The following is a 26965-nucleotide window of genomic DNA, read 5'->3' as shown; positions in this document are numbered from 1 at the left end:
CTCAAAAGCAGCTGGAAACCACCGCGCTGCCCCCTACACCCACCGTCCGCTGCTCCTGCACTCGCACACAGCCTACGCTCCATTTACTTCTCTCACGGCACCCTGAATTCCACCTCACCAGGGAAATAGTTGCTTGTAAATTAACATTAAAAAAATCAATTAATAAATACCTGCTCCTTGCCCCGTCACTGTGATGGTCTCTAAGGAAAACCAAAGCACAAGCACTGGGCAACTCAGCTCTAGAAATCGGTGGTGCCAACGCCTTTCAGGCTTTAAACGTAAACTTAGGCAGACGGGGGGAAATCACTGCCGAGAAAGGAATATGCGTCCCGATAAAAAGCAGCACGACTGAATTAGTGTCACGAAGCTGAGATGGCTCCCGTGCCCTCTCCATGCCTTTGCAGGGGAGCTGGAGCCGAGCGGAGCAGGGGCATTCCCCAGAGCCGCTGCGGGTGAGTTCTGCCCGGCTTCCCTCGATGCCAAGACCTCGCCTGCTAAATAAAACGAACCGAGCAATCAGCTTACCAAGGAGGCATCGCTCTGAGGACAGGGCAGTAAACGCGATGAGACCGAGTAGACAAAAAAAGCACAGCTCAGGCGATTTAGAGATCAATGTCAAATTGTATAATATAAAATCCTTCTGCTAGGGAAAAAAGCTTAGCACGCTCCTTGGACCTGGCCTTTGGTCTCCCACAGTGAAACCGCCCCAAAACAAAGCGAGTGAGATATATGATGGGGACGGCTCCAGGCACGTCGCAGGGGCTGAGATTTGAGGTTATTTTGGTCCCGATCCGGCCCTTCCCGGACATGAAGGGCTCTTAATTCCCCATTTTCTCTTTGCATGTGCCCAAGGAGGGAGGAAGTCAATCAATTCTCTCCATCTCTCTCTCTCTCTCTCTCTTAAAATCTCTCTTTTTTCTTTATTTTTTTTCCTTCGTTTTTCCTCCTCCGTGTCCGAATATTCGCTGCTGATAACCCCAAAAGCTCTTGAGAGAGGAGAAGCTGCGGCAGCGCCTTCTCCTTCCCTTTCCCGGGCACCTGCATCCTCCGCCAGCCCTGACCCTGCTCCCCTCGCCTTATTTCGGCTGCACCCCGGCTCCCTGCCTTGCGAAAACTTCACCCTCGGTCCCGGGGACCCGGCTATTTCGGTTCCTGCCGAGCTGACGCTGAAACACCCGCGGCCTCGGAAATCTGCTCTGCGTAAACTGGCGGGCTTGAGACTGGCACCGTCATTTCAAAGCAGATGCGAGGGTCGTTCACCAAATATTTTATTATGGGTTTAGGCTGCTTCATACAGTTTCGTCCTGCACATGCTCTACAAGTCACCTGTGCACATAGAGAACAAGCCAAAAAATAATAATAATTAATAATAATCATAGAAAAAAAAATCTACCATAGCAATCCCTTAAATAAGTAAATAAACATTATATATATATATATATTTATATTTAAAAAAAAAAATCCCAAACCCCAAACTTTAAAGTAAAGCAAAACCCAACCAAAAGAACAGCGTCTTTTCAACATTAAACACCCCCGCGGGGTAAGGGCAGGCGCTCAGATATTTTGCAACTTAGCATTTGGGGGGATCGGGTATCTATATTTTTACGTTTTGTGGAATTTCTTTCTTTCTTTCTTTCTTTTCTTTTCCTTTTTTTTTTTTTTTTTAAGACATCAATTCTGCAGATCTCTCGAAATAAAGGCGACAACGATTTTTATCACGTTTTTTAATGCAGTCTGCTGCAGGCCTGGGAGGGAGGTACGGGCGAGAGGCGTGCGGCTGGGGAGCTCCCCATACCTCGGGTGTGGGGACCGCGGTCGGACGATTATAAACCCCACTGTTCCGGCCGTGTGGGCAGGCAGGCAGGCAGGCACCGGTTATCTGGACCTCCCGCTCCCCCCAGTTTGTCATGGCGGTGGTGTCAGATGTCACATTCACTGTCGCTGGATGTGATGGAGATGGCGGAGGTGGCCGCTTTGCTGGAGAGGCTGGCTGCGGGGCTGGAGGCGGCTCCCCCCACCTCCCCGCCGCTCTCCTCCTCTGCTTGCAGCGACCGCATGGAGCCCTGCGTTAGGACCTGCTGCTGTAGCCTGCAAGGAACCGGCACACACAGCATCACCGGACCTGCCGACAGCACCCCGCTTTCCTCCCACCAAGAGACTCCCACCGGCACCCCCACTTCCAGCATACCATTTAGCCCAGTCTAATGGCGCTACCTGAGAAACTGGGTGCTCATCCCAGCGCTAGCCCCACTCCCGGGCCTGTAGGGAGAGAGCAGATGCCCCTCACTCTCAGCAGCCTGTCCCCAAACTGGAGCTTATCTGAGTGGTCGATAAATCCCTGCAGCACCCCCTGGCATGGACTACCCTCCAGCAGGCCTTACATCTTCCCTCGCAGCCGATGCGAACAGGCTGAGCGTGACAGCCCCATTCCTCGGCTACGGGGTGACGAGTGGACACCTCCCCCCTCAGAGGTTTCTGAAGAGGAGCTAACGGGAGGCTGTGCGCCCTTCTCCGCTTCCCGTGGAGTCTGCTAGTGTTGGGACAACCCGGGAAAGACGGAGAAGAGAAATTAGAGAATTATCCCAAGAAGCGTTCCCGGCGGAGATTCAGGACAACGACCTGGGCCCCAAACGGGCATTGCAGGCTTTGCTCCATCCGGACATACATGAAATAGGTATATATGTCTGGTCAGAACTTTGAAGGGGGAGGTTGTCTCTCCTTATTCGCCGAGCATGACCCTGCCATCACCTGCTCCTGCCGGAATCACGGCAGCTTTGCTCCACCGTCCCGCTCCTTCAAGAGCAGCCAAAGGGGAGCCCAGGCAAGGACCATCTCCGTATTGAAAATAGGGAAACAAATAACCAACCATAGGATTTTCATTCTGCTCCTACTTTATCTCGCTGCATTTGCCTGGGAGGAATCCCGCGGGCTGGTTTCCCTGTCCCCGGAGGCGGGGCTGGTCGCAGCGCCGAGGCCGCGCTACCTATGTCCGGCATCCTCGTACCGGCCCCCGAGGCCCACGGGGCTCAGCATTGGGGTGGACAAACCTTCCTAAACTGGGGGGCAGGTGGGAGGCGGCCCTGTGCCCCGACGGGACGGGGCAGCACCTTACCTGTTCTTGGCGGCAGCTGCCCTGTCCCTTTGCCTGCGGTTTTTGAACCAGTTGCCCACCTGCGTGGGGGTAAGTCCCGTGGCCTGAGCCAGTTCCCGCTTTTTGCTGGGGTTTGGGTAAGGGTCCTGCAGGTACCACTCCCTCAGCAAATGCCTCGTCCGCTCCTTGAAGCAATGTGTCTTCTGCTCGCCGTCCCAGATGGTGCGGGGCAGCGGAAACTTCTTCCTAACGCGGTACTTGTCCACCGGCCCCAGGGGTCGGCCCCGCAGCTTCTCCGCTTCCTGGTAATGCGCTTCCAGCCAGAGGGCTTGCAGTTTGGCGTGGGACTCCTTGGTGAACTTGTGGTTCTCCAAGATGTGGTACAGCTCCCGGTAGTTCCCTGTGTGAAAGGCCACGATGGCCCGGGCTCTCAGCACCGACTCGTTCTTGTTGAGGGCCTCGCAGGCCGCCGGGGCCACGGGCAGGGACCACAGGAAGCGCCCCAGGCGCTCGATGTCCCCGCTCTCCTCCAGGGTCTCGCATACCCCGGCCACCTGCTGCGGGCTGAAATTGAGGATGGGCAGCTGGAACATGGAGGCGGCGCCGAGCTCCGCTCCGCGCTCCGCGCACCCGCGGCGATGCCCGCCGCCGCCCCGCACACCCCTGCGGCGGGGAAGCGGGCAGCGGCCCCGACGGCCGCCCCTCGCTCCGCTTCTGCTTCCTCCGGGATCGGCGGAGCTGCCGCGGGAGGGACGATGGAGGGCGGAGAGGCGATGGGGAGCGCTCGGCGGCTCCGGCAACTGGGGGCGGTAGGCAGGGGCGAGGCGGAGGAGGATGGACGAAGCGGGGAGGGCGGGCGTGGGGGGAGGGAGGGAAGGGAGGACAAAAAAAAAGAAGGGAAAAAAAAAAAAAAAGACAGCCCCCCCCCCCAACAACAATAACAGCAACAAAAAAAGACACAAGCCCAGCTCAGCGCCACCGCCGCTGCAGGAGCGGCTGATTTGCTGCCGGGCTCGGCAGATTGGCTCTCGGGTTTCCATGGTGGGGCTGCCACTCATTGCTAGCCGCTGCCAATCACGGTGGCGGCCCCGCACCGCCGGCCAGCAGCACCTCCCCACCCCGGCTCCCCGCCCTGGCTCCCCGTCCCGCTCCCCGGGGCGCCCCGGCACTCTCTCCGCGGGGCCGCGACCCCGCCGCCCTGCCCCTTCCCTTCGGACAGGGTCAGAACAGCGACACGGAAAAGGGGACACCCGGCAGCCGCTGCTGGAAAGTTGAAGGGAGTGGCCCCCGCTATGGGATGGCCGGCAGCCCTCTGCACCCTCTTTGGTAAAGCGGTGGAGCCCGAACCCCACGCATAGCGCTCAGCTCGCTCAGGGTTGGAGAGGGCGATAAGGCAGGGCTGAGAAAAACCGGCGGCAGAACAGTGACAGTGATGCTGGGAGTGACACTGACAATGGGATGCGGCGAAAGGACCGCAAGAAGAACCGAGATTTAGGGGGCAAAAATTCCCTCTACCCTCTAGGGGTGACTTCCCATCTCTGTTAAGACGATGAATCAATCTACAGGGAGCCCAGTGCCCTACGCCACTCAGCTACAGCTTTGTGATTTTTGTTTATTTTTGTTCTAACATTTAAAATCTTATTGTTGTCGGCTGAATGGTCCTGAATAGACGCCGAGAATAGTTGCGGGGAGTGAGAAGTCATTTGTAGGTCAAGTCAGCGACTTAAAGCAGATTTCAGGAGTCTTTTGAAATATTGATCACCTAGTAAGAATCTTTCCCCGTGGGTTTTTTTCCCCCTCCTCTGCGCCCCGAGGTAGCAAACACAGGGCTGGGGGCGAGGTGGACGTCCTGTTGCCCCTTCGGAGGAACAGGGAAAGCTCCAGCCATCTCGAGGCAGGGATGGAATCACTTTCTGGGCTGGGAGGATGCCGTTATGCCGTTTGCTTTCTAGAGAGAAGAGGGTGGGGGAGCGAAATCAAGAACCCGCTCTTTATTCTACATATAACTGCTCAGTGGTGATTTCTTCCCAGGAACGTTAGAGACTACACTCGAAAAGGCAGCATGTATTTTGAATTAAGCTCAATATGTTCTCTTCTCTGCAGTTTGCAATTTCCGATGTCTTTTTTCCCCCTTCCCTTTAGACCGTTTGTCAAAGAAATCCCTTCTTAATTTGACATCTTGTTATTGTCTTTCCTTTCCCTTTTCTTCCTTTTTTTTCCTCCCCCCTTTTCCTTTCTTTCCTTCTTTAAGAAGGCTCCTTTGCTTTGCTCCTTTGCCCGTAGTCTGAAATTAAACAGATTTACGTTTTCCCCAATCATTTCTCTGCAGAAATGCAGCTGGACTGGGGCTTGCCGTCTTTTCTTTAGTATCAAGTACAATTTGTCTTTTGCTTGTGAAGATTTGGTAAATCAGAAGGCAGATAGATAGCGCAGATGGTCGGAGGTGTCGGGTCAGATTATGGTACGCCTCAGTACAGTGCTAAGCTCATTCTGACGGAAAACCCTGATATTATTTTCACAGATCTACACAGTTCACTTGAAAAAAACCCTTGGAGCCATTTACATCATTTATGTGAGGCTCACAGCTAGCGGGATGGAAAAGCTTTCAATACTGCTCATTTTCATAAAACCCGACAGAGCTGGGGAGACATAAAAGCACAGACACTCCACGGAAACTTAAAAAATAAAAGGAGAGACTCTCCGGCTTCACTTTACAGACCCAGATTTGATTTGCTCAAACGCTTAAGAAAAAAAAAAAAAAAAGAAAAAGAAAAAAAAAAGGAAGAATTAAAAAAAAAAATCAGAGAAGAGGAAAGTACAATCTGTAAATATTGCTGAGGAAGAGTCCTCTTCCACTCCACCCCTGTCCTTTCCATCAGGGAAGAAACAGTAATTGGGGCAGCTCAATGAAAGGTCCCAAATAACCTTTCCAGACAGGGATAATCCACCCCAAACCTCCTCGAGGGAGTGAGTGAGAACCTGGAGACACCGCGGGCAGGGGAGCTGTCACCCTGTAACCTGCCCCAACGGAAAACCCCTCGTGGATCTCACAATCCTTAAAGCATCCCGGGACAGAGGCTGGTGGAGAACAACCTCTGCTTTGAAAGATGTTGAGAAGGGGAAAGCCTGTGTTAATGGCTAGCTATCTAATTTAGACTGGCCCGGTGATGGTGATGATGGCCAATACTATTGAAGGTCTTCCTTTTTATTTTCTTTTTCTTTTTTTCCCTTAAAAAAAAAAAAAAGAAGAAAGGAAAAAAAGAAAGATGCACATGATCTGGAGAGAAGGTTACTGGGCTGCAGCCTAATGATCACGAACAGAGTGAGACAGGCTCCATAATGAAAGCCAGGACTGTAGGCTAAAGAAACGAATCCTCATTAAGAGCAGCGAGAGCAGCTCGTAGAGGCGAGGGGCTGTCCCCCAGGTCCACAGCCTTTGTTCCCCAGAAACCGGCCCGGATGGGGAGATGCTGGCAGCTCTACTGGGAGGGAAGAGGAAAAGAAAGAAAAAGCGACACCAAAATGGGCCCAAGAACTCTGTATTAACCATTTCAAGGGAGACATGAGGGGCGAAATCAGCTCAGCTCCAGTAGCTCTGTGTTGTCTCCGTGAACGTTGGGTTCTACATTTGGGAAGTGGCACAGTCAGAGAAAAAACAGCTTGTCCCTGTAGAGAAAACGACATGGGGACTCCTTGCTCTTTGTCATCAGTTCAGAGAGACAGGCAGGATTCAGCTCCAACGGGGCTCACGCATACTTTTCCCACTCCATCGGGAGCATTATCCGTGGCCGGGACTCCGGCAGGTTCCCCGCCGTTCCGTCGCTCTGGAGGAGCTTTGCCGGGCTGGGCTTTATTTCCCCAGTGCGACCGGGAGAGATCTCCAGGATCGACTCATACTCTATGAGACCCAGGACAGGCTCCCCAGGAATGTCCTGGGGTGCCTAGGCTCCTGAACTAGTCTCTCGGTCTCATCAGAACTGCCTGCGAGCTTAGGTGTGCACTCCGGCTTCTCTGCTTCGTTTCTGCTTATTTCTTTCCTTCTAGTTCTTCGCACCCTCCCCGCCCCAACCCCGTGTGTTAATGACACTACTCGTGACATTAGTAACCGGCAGTGATAAGTACCTTAATTTAGGTGACGACTCTCACCTTTGGCTACAGGTAGAATGAGGCGTTATATCCCCGCAGAGATGAACCCATTTGAAAGGGAGGGATAAACCAGCACGTTAAAAAAGATAAATCAGAAATGCTGCCAGCAATCCACGAGGGCCTGCATCGACATGGTGTGCATGGCCTAGGGACAGGACAGATATCCTTCTCAGAGCCTTAAAGCACGAATACGCTGAGCTACGTATCTGTACACCTCCGCATCAGCAGTTATCAGCTCCCCCGAGTCTCAGTGTCGCGGTCCCTGGAGATGGTTTATCCAGATGCAGTTTTGAAACACAGCAGAGGTGTGAATGTATTTTTAAAGTCTTTGTCTGGCGTTAAGTACTGCATTAATAAAAGACCCCCGGGAACCAGAAGTCCTAATTTAAAGGTGGCTCTACGCTTGCCGGAGATGTGGTGATTTACTAAGTGATGCTAAGCGAGTTTGCAGCGGTGACCGAAGCAGACGGAGGGCCGGCAGGCAGTTCCTCCGGCCGGTACCTGGGAAATCATTCGGGATTTTCGGCCTTAGATCGGTACGGGCAGCACCCAGCCTGATGATGGGGAGCGCTCCGGGTCGGGCAGGGCTTTGAGCGGGCATCGGGGAGCGGCGCAGCTAACCGCCTTCCTGCTGGCTCCCCCAGGTCGTCTCAAGGATGCTCAGGAGGAGCAGAGTGGCCGCTGTCGCTTTTAGAAAAGGTTACTGAAAATGTCAGTGGCTCCAGGGACAGGGGCCGGGGCTTCCGGCAGCGTTTTCCTCCAAGCCACCGGGAGTAGTGGTGGATGGAGAACCTCAAATTCCGGGTGATGTGGTAGGGGATGCTCGGTAGGGAAATGACGCCCTTTTCGATGTGTTTTGCCTGATTGCGTCTTGTATTCTTAAGAGTGTTGTAATTGTTGAAACAGCAGCTGTCAATAGCTCCATTCTTTCCTAAAAAGTTATCTTTAAAGCTGTAATCTGATTAATACTGGGGAGAGTTGTGCAGGGTGGATCCTCGTTGAAATTACTAACAACCATCGAAAGCAGCGAAGAGTCCTTAAAACGGTGTCGAGGGCGATGGAAATGTCCACCCGCTTTCCACTCTCAGACCGTGTATTCATTACAGCTTTGTCCTTCGGCATCTTATTCAGGTTCTCTCTAATATGAAGTTAGCAGATCATGGCTGGTATTTTTGATGCTAGAGTAAAAAAACACTGGAAACTAAAAAAAACAACCAACCAACCACCAACAACAACAAAAAAACCCAACCCAACCACAAACAAACAAAACCCAAACCCAAACCCAAACAAAAAACCCAACCTGGAATTATTTTAAGACTGCTAAAGAAAGACCTTCCTGGTACAGGGTCCCAGTCAAGGCCAGAGATACAGGGAAAAATGATTTACCACCCAAGATCTACCTTTAATTTTCTTTAGGGTGTAGCTGTGGACCTGGATTTAAAATCCCCTATCCATCGGAAATCGTTTGTCTGATGCCTTTGCCTGCATTTAAATACACACAGCACCAAACCTCCTTTTAAACTCAGGTGCAGTAACGTAACATTTTCACTCTGCTTAAAATCCGTAGTTTCCACTTTGACTGAAAATTCCAAAAGAAATCAAGCAAAACTCCAAACTATTTAAATAAATCTAGAAGGTTTTGACCATTCAGATGTTCTTTTTACCCCAGTAAGGTCTCTCTATTTTTTTCCCCCCTCCTTTTCCCTTTTTCTTCCCCTGGAGGCTGCTTGCTGAGAGTGAGGGCTGCTTGGGAATTGTGTCCCTCTTTTCGTGCGAGAGAGCTTCTCCGCAGCTTTGGGTGCTTCCTGGGAGTTAGCAGCATCACGCTCAGACCAGCTTCTGGTCCAGCTGCCTGGCACCACCTCGGGCTTAGAAACAGGATTAGGGCCACGGCTGAAGGTGAGCATCTGCCTGGGCTCCAGCAGTCACGGTGGTGCTTCAAGGAGCAAATTTATCCCAGAGCAGCCGCATGAGCTTGGGTATTATTCATCCCTTGCCCGAGAAACTGATATGATTTATTTTTCTTTTCTCAAGTTAACACCTGGGACGTCCCTCAATCTTGCCGAGTTTTTGGCTAGTGCTGAAACCACTCCACTCATCTCCTTTCTGAGCTGATTATTCAAGTCAAGAAGAAAAGCACTTATCTAGGACACTTTCAGCCCAACCCTGTAACTCTCCAGCCGTGATGTCTCCGTGCCCCGCGCCCACAAAACACTGCAAGGACTCTATTTCTAGTCGGTTTTTACCCTCATGTGAGAGTTTAGGCAGCGGCTACTCTCCTTCCGGCGGCAGGACAACCGGAGGAGGCTCAAGGAGCACAGGACAGGGGAACTTCTCTGCTTTCTTCAGGGGGAATTTGGTGGAGGTGCCTCTAGAGAGCTTTCCGACCCCCATCAGAGGTGCTGCTAGGGACGTCGGCATTACAGGGTGCCCTGTCCTCCCCACGGGGGAAGTCCTAGGTTTCTTTGCCCTCTCCATCAGCTGGAACTGGAGAGTCTGAGGGGAGACAGAAAAAAACAGAGGAGACACGGGGACAGCAAAGACCACCAAGTGGCTGCTCGCTGTTGGCGTGGGGGTCTGTCAGCGTCTGGGGAGTGGGTTTTGGAGCCCTTGCTGAGCCCCAAATTGACCATCTATCTTTTCAGAGCTACGCAACCCATTCATTGTTGACTAGAGATGATACTATGAAAGAGTCCTTCCTGCCTGCCGGCCGATAATGGAAATAATTGTTCTTGTCTTTGGTGTTTGGTTTTGGTTTGGTGGTTTTGGTGTTGTTTTTGTTTGGGTTAGTTGGGTGTTTTTTTTTTTTTTTTTTTTTTTTTTTTTTTTGTTGGTTTTGTTGCTGCTGTTGTTGGTTTTGGATGCTTTCGGGAAGCGAAGCCAAGCAAACAAGGCAGAACCTGTGGGGCACATAGCCCTCCTTTCTGCAGACCCAGAAACAACTTACACTGATAACCACGGCTCGGGAGTCCTTGTAATAAATAGATGGGCTAAAGGAGCTCCTTGGTCCTGAAAAGTCTCAGTGGGGACCAGCTCTTGACAGTCCCTAGAGGGAATCGACCGGGAAGTCCCTGCTGGCTTTAACCGAAGCCTGTGGAAATGACTGACAACCTCCCGGGTGAGCTCGGGTCCCTAATCTGTGGGAACCTCAGACTCCCTTGACGCTGCTACTTAAATTACTGGGACACGGGGAGGTGCTAAAGAGCATCACCGAAGTTACCTGCTACTTTGCTATTAAATTCCTATGTCTAAGGGGTGTGGGACTGTGCTCGTCTTTAGGAAAATTGCCTTAAAGCGATTTCTCCTTAGGTTTTACTAAATGTTTTGGGAAGAGAAGCTTGTGGAAATTCTCAGAATTAAAATGTTCTTGGAGAGCAGGACAGGGACAAAGTTCTTGCTCCACCAAGACAGAGATGTAGGAACGGACAAAGCTGTCAGTGGGGTCCGCAGAGTAGATAGAGGCTGCAGACATGTGGTTGTCCAAGACAACATGCCGTTTTCCACTTCTCTCTCTCTCTCTTTTCTTTCTCCTCCCTTATTGCTGACTTGAAGTCAGGTAGGTTTCTCTCCAAAGCTGCATTTCTTGTTGGTTGAATTGACTTGCATCGCATTTGGCCGACAGTCGTGCTGCAAGTGACAGTGATAGTTTTCTGTTTGTCTCTTCTATCCTGTTTCTATTTCCTCTGTCTTTTCTTCTTTCAGAAACCATAGAATCAACCAGGTTGGAAGAGACCTCCAAGATCATCCAGTCCAACCTAGCACCCAGCCCTAGCCAGTCAACTAGACCATGGCACCAAGTGCCTTATCCAGGCTTTTCTTGAACACCTCCAGGGACAGTGACTCCACCACCTCCCTGGGCAGCCCATTCCAATGCCAATCACTCTCTCTGACAACAACTTCCTCCTAACATCCAGCCTATACTCCCCCCAGCACAACTCGAGTCTGTGTCCCCTTGTTCTATTGCTGCTTGCCTGGCAGAAGAGGCCACCCCCCACCTGGCTAAAACCTCCCTTCAGGTAGTTGTAGACAGCAATAAGCCTCCTCTTCTCTAGGCAAAACACCCCCAGCTCCCTCAGCCTCTCCTCATAGGGTTTGTGTTCCAGGCCGTTCACCAGCCCTGTCACCCTTCTCTGGACATGATGTCATCTTTCAGAAACCATGATGATGCTTGTTTTTCTTTTTTGTCCTCCACCCTGTTGTCGTCCCCCTAATCTCACTTATTTTACTTTATTTATGGATAGTCTTAAATCCACCCACTGCCTCAATCACCTCAACAGCAAGGTAAAAACAACTCTTGCTACTGCAGTTAGAATCATAGAATCAACCAGGTTGGAAGAGACCTCCAAGATCATCCAGTCCAACCTAGCACCCAGCCCTATCCAATCAACCAGACCATGGCACTAAGTGCCTCATCCAGTCTTTTCTTGAAGACCCCCAGGGACGGTGCCTCCACCACCTCCCTGGGCAGCCCATTCCAATGAGAAATCACTCTCTCTGTGAAGAACTTCTTCCTAATATCCAGCCTAGACCTACCCTGGCACAACTTGAGACTGTGTCCCCTTGTTCTATTGCTGGTTGCCTGAGAGAAGAGGCCACCCCCCACCTGGCTACAATGCCCCTTCAGGTAGTTGTAGACAGTAATAAGATCACCCCTGAGCCTCCTCTTCTCCAGGCTAAACAGGCCCATCTCCCTCAACGTCTCCTCATAGGATTTGTGCTCCAGGCCCCTCACCAGCTTTGTTGCCCTTCTCTGGACATGTTCCAGCACCTCAACATCTTTCTTGAATTGAGGAGCCCAGAACTGGACACAGTACTCAAGGTGTGGCCTGACCAGTGCTGAGTACAGGGGAAGAATAACCTCCCTTGTCCTACTGGCCACACTGTTCCTGATGCAAGTTTGAAGGCAAATGTCACGTTCTGCTTTCTGCCATCCCTGCTCTGTGCAATCTTTTTTTGCCTTGTAATACTGCACACCAATAAATAAATAAGCAAACGCAGATGATTTTGCCAATGCAACTTGTGCTCAGGTGAGCAATGAGGCTGCCCTGCGCGTTGGACCGGCTGGGGCTGGTGATGCTCCCTAGCATCTTCAATGCACAGCGCTGTTCCAGGACATGAAGGGTGACACTTTAATGCGGTTTTAACTGCCGGAGGGCTGGACTGCAGGTGAGCTGACGGAGGGCAGGAAGGCTTTATGCAGGGTCAGCGACACGCGGGGGCTCGGAGGGTGGATGAAGGAAGTTACGTGCTGCAGTCTCTTAATTCTGTGTGGCATCCTGGTGTGCGTTTCACTCCCCACGTCTCCAGGAGCTACCTACCCCTCTTCCACGGCCTCCTCTCCGGTGGATGAAGGAAATTACGTGCTGCAGTCTCTTAATTCTGTGTGGCATCCTGGTGTGCGTTTCACTCCCCAGGACTCCAGGAGCTACCTACCCCTCTTCCACGGCCTCCTCTCCCGTGGATGAAGGAAGTTACGTGCTGCAGTCTCTTAATTTTGTGTGGCATCCTGGTGTGCGTTTCACTCCCCAGGACTCCAGGAGCTACCTACCCCTCTTCCTCGGCCTCCTCTCCTGGCGGCCGTCCGGCTGCCGCCCGCCTGCGCGCTCTGCCCAGTAGATGGAGCATCCTCATCGCTTTTCACCCTCGGCTGGCGCCGCTGGCTCGGCCTCAAGCGCCGCAGCTTTCGGAAATTTTGATCATCGCCTCCTAACTCTCACTGCCACGGCAAACGGCTGGGTTCCTGGGAGGTAGGGGCACGCACCCCGAGGATGCAGAGGGTTGCGGCTTCTGGCGATGGGATCCGTCGGGCATTGCTGGCTGACCGGCTAGCAAAGCAGCCTCAGCCCCTTCTGCCGGCACATGAAACTGCTCCAGGTTTCTCTGCGGAAAGCTCGGCTTCTGGCCGCTGCCACCCTCGCCCCCAGCCATCCCCGACAAGGAAGGCAGCGAGGCGCGGGCTGGGAAGCGGCAGCTGGGCGGCGTTCGGGGGGCTGAGGCCGGCGCCGCGGCCTGGCTGCGCAGCCTCCGCCTGCCCTCCGTGCGCGGGGCGCGAGCGGCGGCCCGGCCGTTTCCCGCCTCGCTGCCGCGAGGGCTCCGCTCCTTGGCGGCGCTGAGGGAGAGCCACCAGGCGGTGACCACACCCCGAGGGACCTCTGCTGGGGAAGTCTCCTCCCCGGGCTAGTTGGAGGCGGCTCTAGGTTGGCTCTAGGTTGGCGGGGATGAAGCTATGGGAGCGGGGCGGTGGCCGTACTCTGGTCCCCTCTAGAAGCCTGGAGTGAGGCCCTTGATGGCTGTCATGACTCTCCTTGCCCATACACTTCTGTTAGCATTCTGCGTTATGAGGAGCCGTCGTGCTTTGGCCACTTCCTTAGGGCTGGCAGCCTCTCAGAAGGCAATCCTCTTCTCCCAGGCAAGCAGCAATAGAACAAGGGGACACAGTCTCAAGTTGTGCCAGGGTAGGTATAGGCTGGATATTAGGAAGAAGTTCTTCACAGAGAGAGTGATTGGCATTGGAATGGGCTGCCCAGGGAGGTGGTGGAGGCACCGTCCCTGGGGGTCTTCAAGAAAAGACTGGATGAGGCACTTGGTGCCATGGTCTGGTTGATTGGTTAGGGCTGGGTGCTAGGTTGGACTGGATGAGCTTCGAGGTCTCTTCCAACCTGGTTGATTCTATGATTCTATGATTCTATGAATGGTGCCCAACTAGCCTCCCAGGCCCTGCTGCCCTTCTCCTTCAGGAGGGCCTCATGCCATTTTTTGTGCTGCCATGTTATGGCCCTCATCTGCAGCTCTCTGCTATCTCACAGGATGGGTTTTCTCCCTGCAGCTTTTACAAATATCTGTTCAGATTTTTAAATCCCAGGAATTCAGGGAACGATTTGCAGCAATGTCCCTTTGTTTAGAATGTGGCAATCCAGTAGACGTTTCGCTTTCTGAGGACTTCACACACACGTCGTAAAGGCAGGGCACAAAACGTGTGGTGGTGATGTGCTTTTAAAAACCCCCACAAACTTAGAATCATAGAATCACAGTATCACAGTATCACACAGTATCATCAGGGTTGGAAGAGACCTCACAGATCATCAAGTCCAACCCTTTACCACAGAGCTCAAGGCTAGACCATGGCACCAAGTGCCACGTCCAACCTTGCCTTGAACAGCCCCAGGGACGGCAACTCCGCCACCTCCCCGGGCAGCCCATTCCAGTGTCCAATGACTCTCAGGGAAGAACTTTCTCCTCACCTCCAGCCTAAATTTCCCCTGGCGCAGCCTGAGGCTGTGTCCTCTTGTTCTGGTGCTGGCCACCTGAGAGAAGAGAGCAACCTCCTCCTGGCCACAACCACCCCTCAGGTAGTTGTAGACAACAATAAGATCACCCCTGAGCCTCCTCTTCTCCAGGCTAACCAATCCCAGCTCCCTCAGCCTCTCCTCGTAGGGCTTCTGCTCGAGGCCTCTCCCCAGCCTCGTCGCCTTTCTCTGGACACGCTCAAGAATCAGTCAGGGTTGGAAGGGACCACAAGAATCAGCTAGTTCCAACCCCCCTGCCATGGCCAAGGACACCTTACCCTAGAGCAGGCTGACCACAGCCTCATCCAGCCTGGCCTCAAACACCTCCCTGGGCAACCCAGTCCAGCCTCTCACCACTCTCATGCTCAACGACTTCCTCCTCACACCCAGCCTTGAACCTACCCATCTCCAGCTTTTCTCCATTCCCTCCAGTCCTGTCACTCCCTGACAGCCTAAAAAGTCCCTCCCCACCTTTTTTGGAGGCCCTCTTCAGATCCTGGAAGGCCACAAGAAAGTCACCTGGGAGCCTCCTCTTCTCAACTTCGAAAATGTAATTGTGAGAAACAAAGAACCCTCCAGTTTTGTTAACTCAGATGTAGTAACTACAGTGGTCACTGGCCAGGAAAGTGGTATGGTGATGTTAGAAACAATGAGAACAAAAAGATGATGTCCTCACTTTCAAGGCAGTGTTTCAGTCATCCCTCAGGGTTCCTAAAACTGGTGCAGAGGAGTGGCAGAGGAACATAAAACAGCACAATGAGAGGCTCTTTTTTTTTTTTTTTTTTTTTTTTTTTTTTTTTTTTTTTTAAACAGGGGAAAAAAAGTTAGTCTAGAAATAGCAACTCTACTAAATTTCAAGAAGAATCATTAAACTGGTCACATAAGAGAATCTTAAAACAAGGAATAGAACAAGGAAAATACAGCTTGCACTCAAAAGAGCCCTGCTTCACTGAGAGAGTCATTGGATACTGGAATGGGCTGCCCGGGGAGGTGGTGGAGTTGCCGTCCCTGGAGCTGTTCAAGGCAGGATTGGACGTGGCACTTGGTGCCATGGTCTAGCCTTGAGCTCTGTGGTAAAGGGTTGGACTTGATCTGTGAGGTCTCTTCCAACCTTGGTGATACTGTGATAAAAATATTTGTAGAATTTATTTAAACCAGCAGACATTAACACTGTTGTGCAGCTGACAGTGGGTAGGATTGAGGAAGAATTTTACCTCATAAATTAGGGGTATTTTTCACCTTTTCTTGAATAACCTAGATATAGCCATTGGCAGATGGTATATAAAGCTGCTACTGAAACTGCTATGAGAAGTGGCATAATATCAATGTTATGATAATGGTTAGAGACTCCATCAGACAGTTTGTCTGTGGTTTACACACTCAGTGCAGTCTTATAACCATAGAATCAACCAGATTGGAAGACACCTCCAAGATCATCCAGTCCAACCTAGCACCCAGCCCTGTCCAATCAACCAGACCATGGCACTAAGTGTCCCAGCCAGGCTTTTTTTTGAACACTCCCAGGGATGGCGACTCCACCACCTCCCTGGGCAGCCCATTCCAATGCCAATCACTCTCTCTGCCAACAACTTCATCCTAACATCCAGCCTAGACCTCCCCCACCACAACTCGAGACTGTGTCCCCTTGCTCTGTTGCAATGTTTTATTGCCAAAATTGAATTCCATATAATCACATTAATGTACAAAAATGCAAGATGCTTAATCAATTTTCTCTTGTGGCAGCATTCTGGATAGCGTCATTAGAAGTAATATATGAAGTGTGAAGCTCTTTTACCTATTGCTATGCATTACATATTTCTCTCTAACAAAAATAACAGCCCCTATGAGAACAAACTCTGAGTTTGTAATCCAGAGTTGGCTAATGGTTGCATTCTGCTTTTCTATCCAGTGAATGAGTCTTTACTTCAGTCATATCCTGGAAGTTATCAATTATCCAAAATGTAGATGTCTTTTCTTTCAGACTGGTGTTAACCACTGTTTTAAAATCTACAAACAACCTATAGATTATTAGTGCAATTGAATCTCTCATCCCTTTCTCCTAGTGACATGTTCCTTGTAATTGACAGCACAGAATAGCATTTGTCATTTGTACTTATTTGTCTTTTACTTCATTTGAACTATCTATAGTAGCAGGTATTCTACATATGCATGATTGTGGAAGCATTGCCATTTTCTGCAGCTTTACTGTTGTCTTGCAAAATTAAACACACACACACAACCCCCAACCCAACAAATATTCACTTAACTTCTGTTTCTCCTTTCTACAAAATTATTCAAAAGATAAAATTAATCATAACTTAGTGGCTTGTTGATAGTGTAGTTTGTACCTTAATAAGATGCAGCTCTACAGTTTGCTTGATTGCTAAACTTTGTTGTTGTGGCATGTAAGCTAAAGGATAGAATTTCTTTCTGCTGTTTAGTGTTTGTGCTTTTTATTTTGAATTCATAAGTGTGTCATCTGTGTACTACCCAATGTTTTACAGTTTTTTTATGGGAGATATTGGGGAAGCAACTAACAAATATTGATAAACTCTCTCTCTAGAGAGCAGTTTTTTAATATATGCTCCTGAGTAATTCTGGCCTCCAAGGGAATTAGTTAGGATCTTCTTTCATACCATGTAAAAGCAAAAATATTCTGCATTGACCTGTGGCTGAATGTAGTATTTCTTAGTACTTTTCTTAGTGTTTTAAGAATTTAATTTCTTTGCTGTCTTAAGAGTTTCCAGGCACTAGCAACTCGGGTTTCAAGCTTTTAAATACATTTGATAAAACTATTATCTTTCTCAGAGTTTTTTCCAGAGCCTATACTAATCCAGTCACTTGGATTAGGTGTTCTGATCCTCGCTTAACTATTAGGCAAATTCATTTCTGTCAAACATCCAGCATTTTAAATGCTCTCTCTACCTCCCTCCCATTTCCAGTCTCAATGCTTTATAGTATGTAGCTTTAATGCCACTTAAGTTAAATTTTTGTTTTCTATTCCACTTTGTCCTGGATTAGTATCTCATCCTCAGCACCAATTTGTTGTAGCTTTACTTTTTACACAGTACTACAGTTGTGAAGAAGCTGTTGTGGAACAGGTAAGTATCAGATAACTTTGTTTAACATGGAGTATATCTGAGTAAATAGCATTCTGATTAAATGGCTATTGCATCCTTCTTAGTGGACTCCATGACTTCCAAACTGTTTAAAAGCCCATAACTAGTCTTTTTCTTTTTGCACATAGCAGCACTATCCAAACAGAAGAATGGATTTGTAATAATCTGCTTTCTGTTGTATGTGAGGTCTGTCTTTAATCTCACTTAGACATCTGCAGTCATAGAATCGTTTAGGTTAGGAAAGATCTTTGTGTCCAGTTCTGGGCTCCTTTATTCAAGAGAGATGTTGAGGTGCTGGAAAGTGTCCAGAGAAGGGCGACAAAGCTGGTGAAAGGCCTGGAACACAAACCCTATGAGGAGAGGCTGAGGGAGCTGGGGGTGTGCAGCCTGCAGGAGAGGAGGCTCAGGGGTGACCTCATTGCTGTCTACAACTACCTGAAGGGAGGTTGTAGCCAGGTGGGGGGTGGCCTCTTCTCCCAGGCAACCAGCAATAGAACAAGGGGACACAGACTCGAGTTGTGTTGGGGGAGGTCTAGGCTGGATGTTAGGAGGAAGTTGTCAGAGAGAGTGATTGGCATTGGAATGAGCTGCCCAGGGAGGTGGTGGAGTCACTGTCCCTGGAGGTGTTCAAGAAAAGACTGGATGAGGCACTTAATGCCATGGTCTAGTTGACTGGATAGGGCTGGGTGCTAGGTTTGGACTGGATGATCTTGGAGGTCTCATCCAACATGTTTGATTCTATGATTCTATGAATTCTATGATTAAAGTCATCGAGTCCCATCATAAGATACACTTTCTGATTTAAATGTGTGTTGCAGTTACAATGGGAGGAGTGTACACAATGGATAAGTAGCTTTGACATTACTGGCATCACTGCCGATAGTCTTAGTAAACCAGCTGGTGGGGAGGCTACACATTTTGTACACAAGCATCTTTTCTTTCCTTCTTCATGCCATCTAAGAACACAGAGGCTCTCAAAGATAGAAGTGCTCTAGGAGCAAAGCTTTACCTAAATGACACATCTCTTTTTTTTCTAACTTTGACTTACACTTTCAATGAGTCCACTACCACTACCACACAAAAATTTGGTTTGTATACTAATGCAATTCAGTTAAAACTTCCTCTCTCTTCCTTTTATCTTAAAATATATGATACTGTCTTGCAATTTTGACTTGTTTGTTGTATCAGTAAGGCTTTTGAGTGCGTAAATCCTCAAAGTGCATTTTTCTTTCATAGTTTACAGAATGAGTGACAGGCTTTTGAGCAACTTAGACAAACTTCTGCTTGAGTTTGGTATGTCATTTTATAAAAAATAATTACAGTATGTAGAGGGATGTTTTCTCCTTTAATCAGTTATATTAGCTTCAAATAAATACATGATGTTAAGGTTTTGATCTTAGCCTACACAATATTTTGTTATCTGTGAGGTTATGGAGAGGGGTACTAATAGCTATTTAACAGTAAAATTGTTATCTTGTTAAACTCTTTGTAATTGCTTGTGCAATTAATGCTGCACAGCACACACAGCTCAAATCATATATGTCTCTGTGTGCATGTATACAAAAAAGTGTTTATTTTCTTCTTAGTTTTCCAGCTAGAACAAACTTCTTATGCTAAGGAACATGTCACTCAACAGATAAATTGTGAGTAGTGATAGATTATCATTTTATTAGACATCAAACACACTGCTTTTGTTTCATTTATCCTGGTACACATTCTGTGTTTCAGGGGCGGAAGCAAGACTAATAATGGAAGCTGTCCTGTGTCCTGCTCTCACCCTACCTCATCTTTTGCCATCAATACTTGTTCATTCTCTTGAGTAGACTTTGCTTTTCTTGCTACTTGCTTTTGCTTGCTACTTTTAGCCAATGCTGCTCAGCTGTCTCGTGGACAGCCAGCTTCATGCTGCGCCATTTCCTGCTCTTACTCTGTAGCTCCTCACAGTCACTGGCAGTCCTTTGATTCAGCTGTGCTTGCTCAATGCATCTGCCACTTGCCTCCCTTTCTTTCTTCATGGTTTTTGTTCTTTCCAGATTTGGACTTTTGCCTCACTGCTTCTTCTCTTTTTCTGTTTTCTTAAAATAAAGAAGGTTCTCTCAGTTGCTACTACCTACTCAAGCTTGGTTCTTCTTTTTATGCAATCAAGCAGCTGGTGATTTTATTTGAAAATAAAAATAGTAGACCCAATGAGAAAGTCTTGCTCCACATCAGATTCTTTCTCCCCCTGCCAAGATTTACAGACAGCATAATACTATGGAATTAAGGCTGGGCTTTTCAGAATGATGCTACTCTGGAATCGCTCACAAGGATGGTTGTGGTAGAGAAATTATTCTTTATACAGTCTGAGGACATCTGTGCTCATCACTGGTGATTTGTAGGTAAATAGTGAAGCTTCAGGGAAAAGAAGAGAGAATTCTGGGTTAATTGATGTTTCCTTTGATTGCAACATTTTTAATAATCTTGGTTGAGATGTCCAAGCTAGTACTTATTCATTAAGTTTATCAATATTAAATTTTCAATGTGAAAAAATCTGTAACATTGAATCTGGCACTCCTAGTTTATTTTAACTCTTCAGTCATGCAGTTGAGCTAAGGAGTCGATTTTTTGGTTAACATTTATGCAAACTTATGGTAAATGAACATGCTAGGGAAAATCCAAAGCCTGTGTAGTCATGAGTCCTAGCCATTTGTGTGTTCAGCTCAACGATTTCTAAGTATGTGTCATCTCACTGCCAACATTCCAAATTTTAAAAGTTTTGTTTCTTTCAAAATTTTACCCAGAAATGGTTCCTCTGATTTAATTTCGTCTCTGTCTATTACTTGGCAGAAGAACAGTTGTAGCATTCAGCCTTGGACTTTTAGTATGAGATTCATCAGTCTTTTTGGCTAGAGTCTGTTTTTATAACCAGTGGAGGGAAACAGGCACTTTGAGGGTGTGATTTGTGTTATCCTGAAGAAAGAGTATAAAGTAGGTTAGATAAAGTAAGCTGTAGTAAGTGTCTGCTTGTCTGTGCTGAGTGTAGTTGTAGCCACAAGTGTCTAGTTCTGAAGCAGGTGCCTGCATTGTAAAGTTGGGCGAGATGGATCTCATCTTCAGGGTCCTTGAGAAAGCAATGGTGAGTAGAAGAGCTCACACCATCCCTGGAGGTGTTTAAAAGGAGACTGGATGAGGCATTTAGTGCCATGGTTTAGTTAATTAGAAGGGTTAGGTGATAGGTTGGACTCGATGATCCTAGAGGTCTTTTCCAACCTGGTTAATTCTCTGTTTCTGTAATACTAAGTCAAATGTTAAGAGTATATCTTTGCTTAAGTAACAGATATTTTGCTAATACAGTTATCTTATACCTTGCTAAATCTCAAACTGTCATCTGCAGTGTTCTTCCAAATACACCTGCTTTTTTTTTTTACAGAAAATGAAGCATATGACAGTTGTCCAATAGTTTAGACTTCATGATAAGTAAAAAAAAATGACTGACTTGAAAACATTAAGATACTTAAAATATTAATAGAAGATATTAAGATAAGTCAAGATATTAAAATACATTGAGAATATTTTGTTTTTCATGGACTGGTATTTCTCTCAGAAGTTGGATTTTTTTTTTATATAGATGCAGTTGGAATTTAAAATTAATATATAGCAATTTCTGCAAAACCAGACCCAAACTTCAGGATGACCTGGAGCTCTAGAGCAATAATTCAAATGACTCAAGACGTCTTGCATAACTGAGGTGCCCTTCCTGGTTCAGCACCTGAGAAAGCTTAGCATCTGTGACTGACTTTTGTTTAGCCAGCAGAGCAGCAGTGATAGCAAGGCATGGTTTTACACTAATAAATCTGAAACCTTGTATGCAAAAAAAATCAGAAATAGCAGAGAGGAAAACAAAGTGCATGTAGCTGAGCTCAGGGCATTGCAACATGAGCCTGCACAATTGCTCTCACAGCCTTTACTTGTGACAGAGAACACTGATCATGTTTAACAATGTGGATGCTCCACTAACCACTCATTTGAAAAATGTTAGCAGCTGTCTGCTGTTAGAAAATGCAGAGTTAAGTATCTGCCTTAAGAATTTCTTAGTGCCTAAGGAGCTGTCCTTATAATTTTTCATTAATTAACCTCTGTCTTCCATCTTAATTTATCATGCATTGCATGTTCCCACCTTCAGTAATTTCCTTTTTCTTTTGATGTCTCTATTTCTGTGTCTAGTAATAATTTGCTTATATGCTTCTGGTGATGTTTTTGTTTCTCCTTTTTTGTAGTAAACGTTCCCACTCAAAATACTTGTGTTTTTGGACTTCCATAAAAGAAACTAGAAGTTTGAAAGAGACTTTTATTTCAAGCAACTTTTGTACTGCAGTCTCCCCAGTTGTGAACAAGGGCAAAGTGAATTACACTCTGTTTTCCCTGTATTCTAGTTGCAGTGTCTCCAAACACTGTGGACTTCAAAATAAAAGAACTCCCAGGTTCAGCTCTAGATGTTAAGAGTGCTTTGCTATCTAGTACCAAGAGTTAATTAAGTTTTATATAGACTGGGATTCAGAAATAGCACAAACAATCTTACAGTCAGTCTCACAATAACGAATGATAATTACTGTACAACATATTTGAAACTCTAAGTTTTTTACTCACTTTATGGTTGCTTTGCTCAGTTGCAGGCTGTTCACTCATCTGGTACTCTCAAAAGAAAATATTTTGGATTAAATTCTTAATGATTCTGAATGTATACTTTTATTTGATGTCTGTGTTGAAAATACATATTCTTACTTTTGTATTTATTTTTAATCATAGTGCTTTCTGCAAAAATAATGGAAAAAAAGAAGGAAATTGCTAGGCTGGAGGAAAATATAAATAACAGCAACGATGCAATTGCTGATTTGCAGAAGCAAAATAAAAGTAGTAAGGAGAGCTGCAAGGCGTAAGTATGACTTAGCCTCAACTTTCAGTTATGGATGGCATTAACAGTGAGGGAGCAGTGTAAAGTGATGTGTGTGTGCGTGCTCTGGCAGGAGTGATGTTAAAGAAAACTTGAGTAACTAGTCTAATTTTTTTTCAAGCTGCAAATCATCAGGTACAAAAATAGCAGTGTTACCTATCCCCTGAAAATGTAAATTACAGAAAACCAGGATACAATTAAGGATTTTTTAAATTAGAACCAACAGGTTGCAGAGACCACAGGTACTGCCTTTGCAGCATGCAAAGTAGTAAAGTAATGGAAACATAACTTTTCTATATTTGGATGCATTTTATTTCTGTCAAATTTGGACATTATTAAGAATATTGTTCAAAAAAGCTGTTTTTTTGTTAAGTAAAATAAGTTAATAACTATCAGTGACAATAAGTCTCCATTGTGTTCTTTGTTTAATTCTGAGTTTGGCTTCCTGAAATGGAGGCATCTTTCTATTCTTAGTTGGCTACGTGTTTTGCACTACTTTTTGCCCTGCAGATATTCTTTCCCAACATTTTGTTTTTGTTGTTGTTCTATAGATACTCTCTTTCATATCAGTCTCCACACACAGATATAAGTGTGCTTTTAATAGCAGATTTTGGTGTAATTTTTACTTCACGTTGCCAAATACTTCTAGTCATGCTGTTCTGGTGAGGGCAATGGGCTGCAGTTCACAGATTGTAGGAAAATTTCTGTCAGATTATTACTGCAAATTTCAAATGCACGTCACTTTTGGATCTTAGTAATTAGAAGTTTTGCAAGCAAGAATTTGTCTACGAGGAGCTTTTTTCTTACTGACTAAAAAGGCAAATCTGTATTTGAAAATATAGAGAGTTTGGTCCAAATGATACAATCCTGCCCTTTCACTGTGTTGCAGCCTTCATCTCTCCACAAACTGTCTAGTTCTTTGGTGGATGAAGTGATGAATTGTTAGCAAATTTCTGTCTTCTGTTTTCTTGCAATTCTGTACCTAGGGGTAATGAATAATAAAATAAAAATGAATAAAAGTGTCTGTAACATAAATTTGACCTTTTAAAAAAGATGTGAATGGAAAGTGTGGGTTTTCTAAGAATAAAAAGAGAAGTAAAGATAGCACTGGGCCCCTGTCTAGGTTTATTGTGACCTCTCTGGAACCAGGAGAAAGAACGGAATCATTAGTGATTTAAGTGGATGTAGTGGCTAGCTGTTTGCATCAGTTGCCATCCCATGCTGATTTGTAACTTTAACATAAAAAGAGGAGTAAAGATAGCACTGGGCCCCTGTCTAGGTTTATTGTGACCTCTCTGGAACCAGGAGAAAGAAGGGAATCATTAGTGATTTAAGTGGATGTAGTGGCTAGCTGTTTGCATCAATTGCCATCCCATACTGATTTGTAACTTTAACATAAAAAGAGGAGTAAAGATAGCACTGGGCCCCTGTCTAGGTTTATTGTGACCTCTCTGGAACCAGGAGAAAGAAGGGAATCATTAGTGATTTAAGTGGATGTAGTGGCTAGCTGTTTGCTTCAATTGCCATCCCATACTGATTTGTAACTTTAACACAAAAAGAGTTAGGAAAACATTTGACCTTTACAAGGAAATCCCAGTTTTCCTTCGCATTAAATTCTTGCCTCCTCTGCAGTATAAAATGAACGTCTGTGAGTTTCTTAAACCTTTCACACTCCTTCTTTAGATACCTTTCGAAGTCTCAAATCCGTTTGCAAATGACAAGCTGTTAAGCGATGCAAATGAATAAAAAATGAAGGGTAGAACTAAGGATCTGATCTAAGTTTTAATCATCAAATTCAAAAGGTTTGGCTCAGGTCCTACAAAGAATAATTAATGGCATTAGTGTAAAGAGACTGAAAATGAGAAGTGACTCATTAATGAATACATGTATTCATAGAGGACAATGCTTGCAGAAGAGATGAGTCTGTGTCTTAAATTATTGAAAATGTCATTTAACGACATGCTGAAAACCGCGATAAACAAGCCCTAGCTATAAGAACAGACAATTAGAGCACTTAGGTACTAGAATCATCTTAAACTTCTGAAATGTATTGTAGTTGATACTTCATATATACTGGCCACAGCTCTAATGTTGGTTTTGTAAATTCAAATATAATCTTTGGAGTCACACTCACTCACATAGTTGACAGATTGCCAGTACTTCCCAATAGGTCTCTCAGGGAAGCAACTTTTCGTCTGGATCATTAGACATTGTAAGTATATTGAAGTGTCTCTGAAGCCTTTGAACTAAGTGTGGAGGTTTTATATTCAACAAGTCTACAGAAATGTGATAGATGAGACAGGTGAAGTGGGACACTACTGTATTTTTATCTGTATAATAAAGAACCAAAGACACAACCTGATCAAAAAGAAAGATGTATTTTTAGATAACTGATGACATTTTCCTCATATTTAATTTCTTGAATGATTCAAACTACAAATGTTGGTCCCAGAACAATAAGAAATGGTGAAATACATCTGGTGGAGCCTATTCCAATTGTATTGTTTCTCTTCTGAGTTTAAAAATTGAATTCAGAGATGGTGAGATTTCTAGGAAATAAAAAATAAAAGACAGATGAATGTTGCTAATTTGGAAAAGAAATTGTTGTCTTGTCCTGCTGACTTTCAGAAAAGTGAGGATAATGATTTTTTTTAAATACTCCAGCTAATGAAAGGAGGGACAAATAAATGTGATAGCTACCAAGAACATATGTGAAACACTGATGCATTTAGCAGACTTTTAGATGAGCTACTTGAATCCTGTGTTTACAAAACTGTTCTTGTGCTACCTATTTCTTTCGTGTCTGCAGAATAGATGTGAACACAAAATGCAACACACAGCACAGTTTGTGCATTAAGAGAAGCTCTCTGACTTTTTCGTTGCCTGATTTTTTTCTTCTCCAAAGAAAGGCACTGACTTTTCTGAGTAGCAATGTTTGTGTGTCAGTAGATTTTCATATAAGTATTTTTGGTTTTACTTCTATAAAACCTGAGCCTTTAAAAATTTGTCTTTCTGCTGAATTTGTAGTAGACCTGGTGAAGCAGTGTTTTGTATTTAGATTTTTAATCACCAGTGGTGTCAATCAGTTTGTGCCAGCAGTGCTAAATTTCCTGAATGTATTCTGCAATTTCTCATTCAGCTTTTTTTTGTTGATTGACATTACTGCTGTTACAAATTGTCCTTTTCCTTATTGTGTTGACTTTGAAAACATCAAATAAAGTATTTGTTCTGGTAAGCTAGCTGATCTAACTTGATGTCTTCATTTCTAAATGGCTTTTGTTTGGGGAAAAGAAAAAAAACACTTACATGACTTCTTTTTATACTTTCTCCACAGCTGGAAGCCTACCTATGTAATTCTTAGCAAGCATGAAGAATATCTGAAAAATGAACTCGAATCTTTACAAGAAGCTGTAGAAAAAGAGAGGTATCTTTTCATGTGGGATGAGGTTTCTGGAAGTAGTACTTCTTAATCTCTCTAAGCTGATCAGTCTGTGTCCAAAGGTTGCAAACTTTTCAGGATGATATAATTGACTGAGTTCATTAAAAGACCTATCAGTTTATATTTTACATTAGTATGAGGTCGTATGTTATTTTCTAGGATAGGATAAAATCCAGTTACTTCAAATTCAATTACTTTCCAAATGCTGATTTTGGTTTTTTAGCATGTTGTTAAATTCTCTAGAGTTAAAAAAATTCAAACCCAACCAAAACAACAACAACCAACCAAACAAACAAATGAAAACCCCCAAAATCCCAACAGCTAATTCTTCAGCTTTGGCAGAATATGAAATATCAGAGGGTACTTACCAGAACATACACAGGTTTTCTCTATGAATGATTTTTTGGCTGTTATTATGAAATATCTTCATGTACACTGTGATTTCCTGAGTTGCAGATGTTCAGGTGTAGGAAGACTTCTAAAAAAATATGATTTTACAGTTTGCTTCTTTTTCAGAAGTACCACTTAATTGAATCTAAGTCTTTAAATTTATATATGGACTAAGTAAATAACAATTAGCAGTATTCCTGTAATTACATAATTAATTTGTGAATATGAATTCCATATCTTTGTTAGAATATACACATCAATTTCTTGTATACAGCTTTATATTCTTCAGATTAATCACAAGGCATGCAAATTGGGGTTGTTTAGCCTGGAGAAGAGGAGGCTCAGGGGTGATCTCATTGCTGTCTACAACTATCTGAAAGGAGGTTGTAGCCAGGTGGGGATTGGTCTCTTCTCCCAAGCAACCAGCAACAGAACAAGGGGACACAGACTCAAGTTGTGCCAGGAGAAGTATAGGCTGGATGTTAGGAGGAAGTTGTTGTCAGAGAGAGTGATTGGCATTGGAATGGGCTGCCCAGGGAGGTGGTAGAGTCACTGTGGCTGGAG

General features: G+C 45.8%; 2 protein-coding genes across 2 annotated transcripts in view; one reads left to right on the top strand and one right to left on the bottom strand.

The window, feature by feature from the left end:
• Nucleotides 1-1262: 1262 nt before the first annotated feature.
• SIX6 (SIX homeobox 6) lies at nt 1263-3838 on the bottom strand. The gene is made up of 2 exons (XM_064152755.1): nt 3113-3838; nt 1263-2088 (listed from the first exon to the last, which is right to left on the bottom strand). The coding sequence occupies exons 1-2, from the start codon at nt 3682-3684 to the stop codon at nt 1920-1922; spliced, it is 741 nt and encodes a 246-aa protein (XP_064008825.1). The 5' UTR covers nt 3685-3838; the 3' UTR covers nt 1263-1919.
• Nucleotides 3839-13455: 9617 nt separating this feature from the next.
• The window catches only part of C1H14orf39 (chromosome 1 C14orf39 homolog), a 37550-nt gene continuing 24040 nt past the window's right edge, over nt 13456-26965 (top strand). Inside the window, exons 1-5 of the mRNA XM_064153926.1 lie at nt 13456-13483; nt 18879-18935; nt 19229-19285; nt 22428-22554; nt 25907-25996. Of these exons, the coding sequence (XP_064009996.1) occupies nt 13456-13483; nt 18879-18935; nt 19229-19285; nt 22428-22554; nt 25907-25996 (359 nt within the window). The remainder of the gene's footprint in view (nt 13484-18878; nt 18936-19228; nt 19286-22427; nt 22555-25906; nt 25997-26965) is intronic.

Source organism: Pogoniulus pusillus, chromosome 1 (genome assembly GCF_015220805.1).
Source record: "Pogoniulus pusillus isolate bPogPus1 chromosome 1, bPogPus1.pri, whole genome shotgun sequence".
Lineage (NCBI taxonomy): Eukaryota > Metazoa > Chordata > Aves > Piciformes > Lybiidae > Pogoniulus > Pogoniulus pusillus.
This window is presented reverse-complemented; position numbering and strand designations above follow the sequence as displayed.

What these genes read in the sequence shown, in the direction of transcription:
- SIX6 (XM_064152755.1), bottom strand. Translation starts at nt 3,684, where the DNA reads ATGTTCCAGCTGCCCATCCTCAATTTCAGCCCGCAGCAGGTGGCCGGG. An exon ending in GCAGCTGCCGCCAAGAACAG is followed by an intron (nt 2,089 to 3,112) that starts GTAAGGTGCTGC and finishes GGTTCCTTGCAG; the next exon opens with GCTACAGCAGCAGGTCCTAA.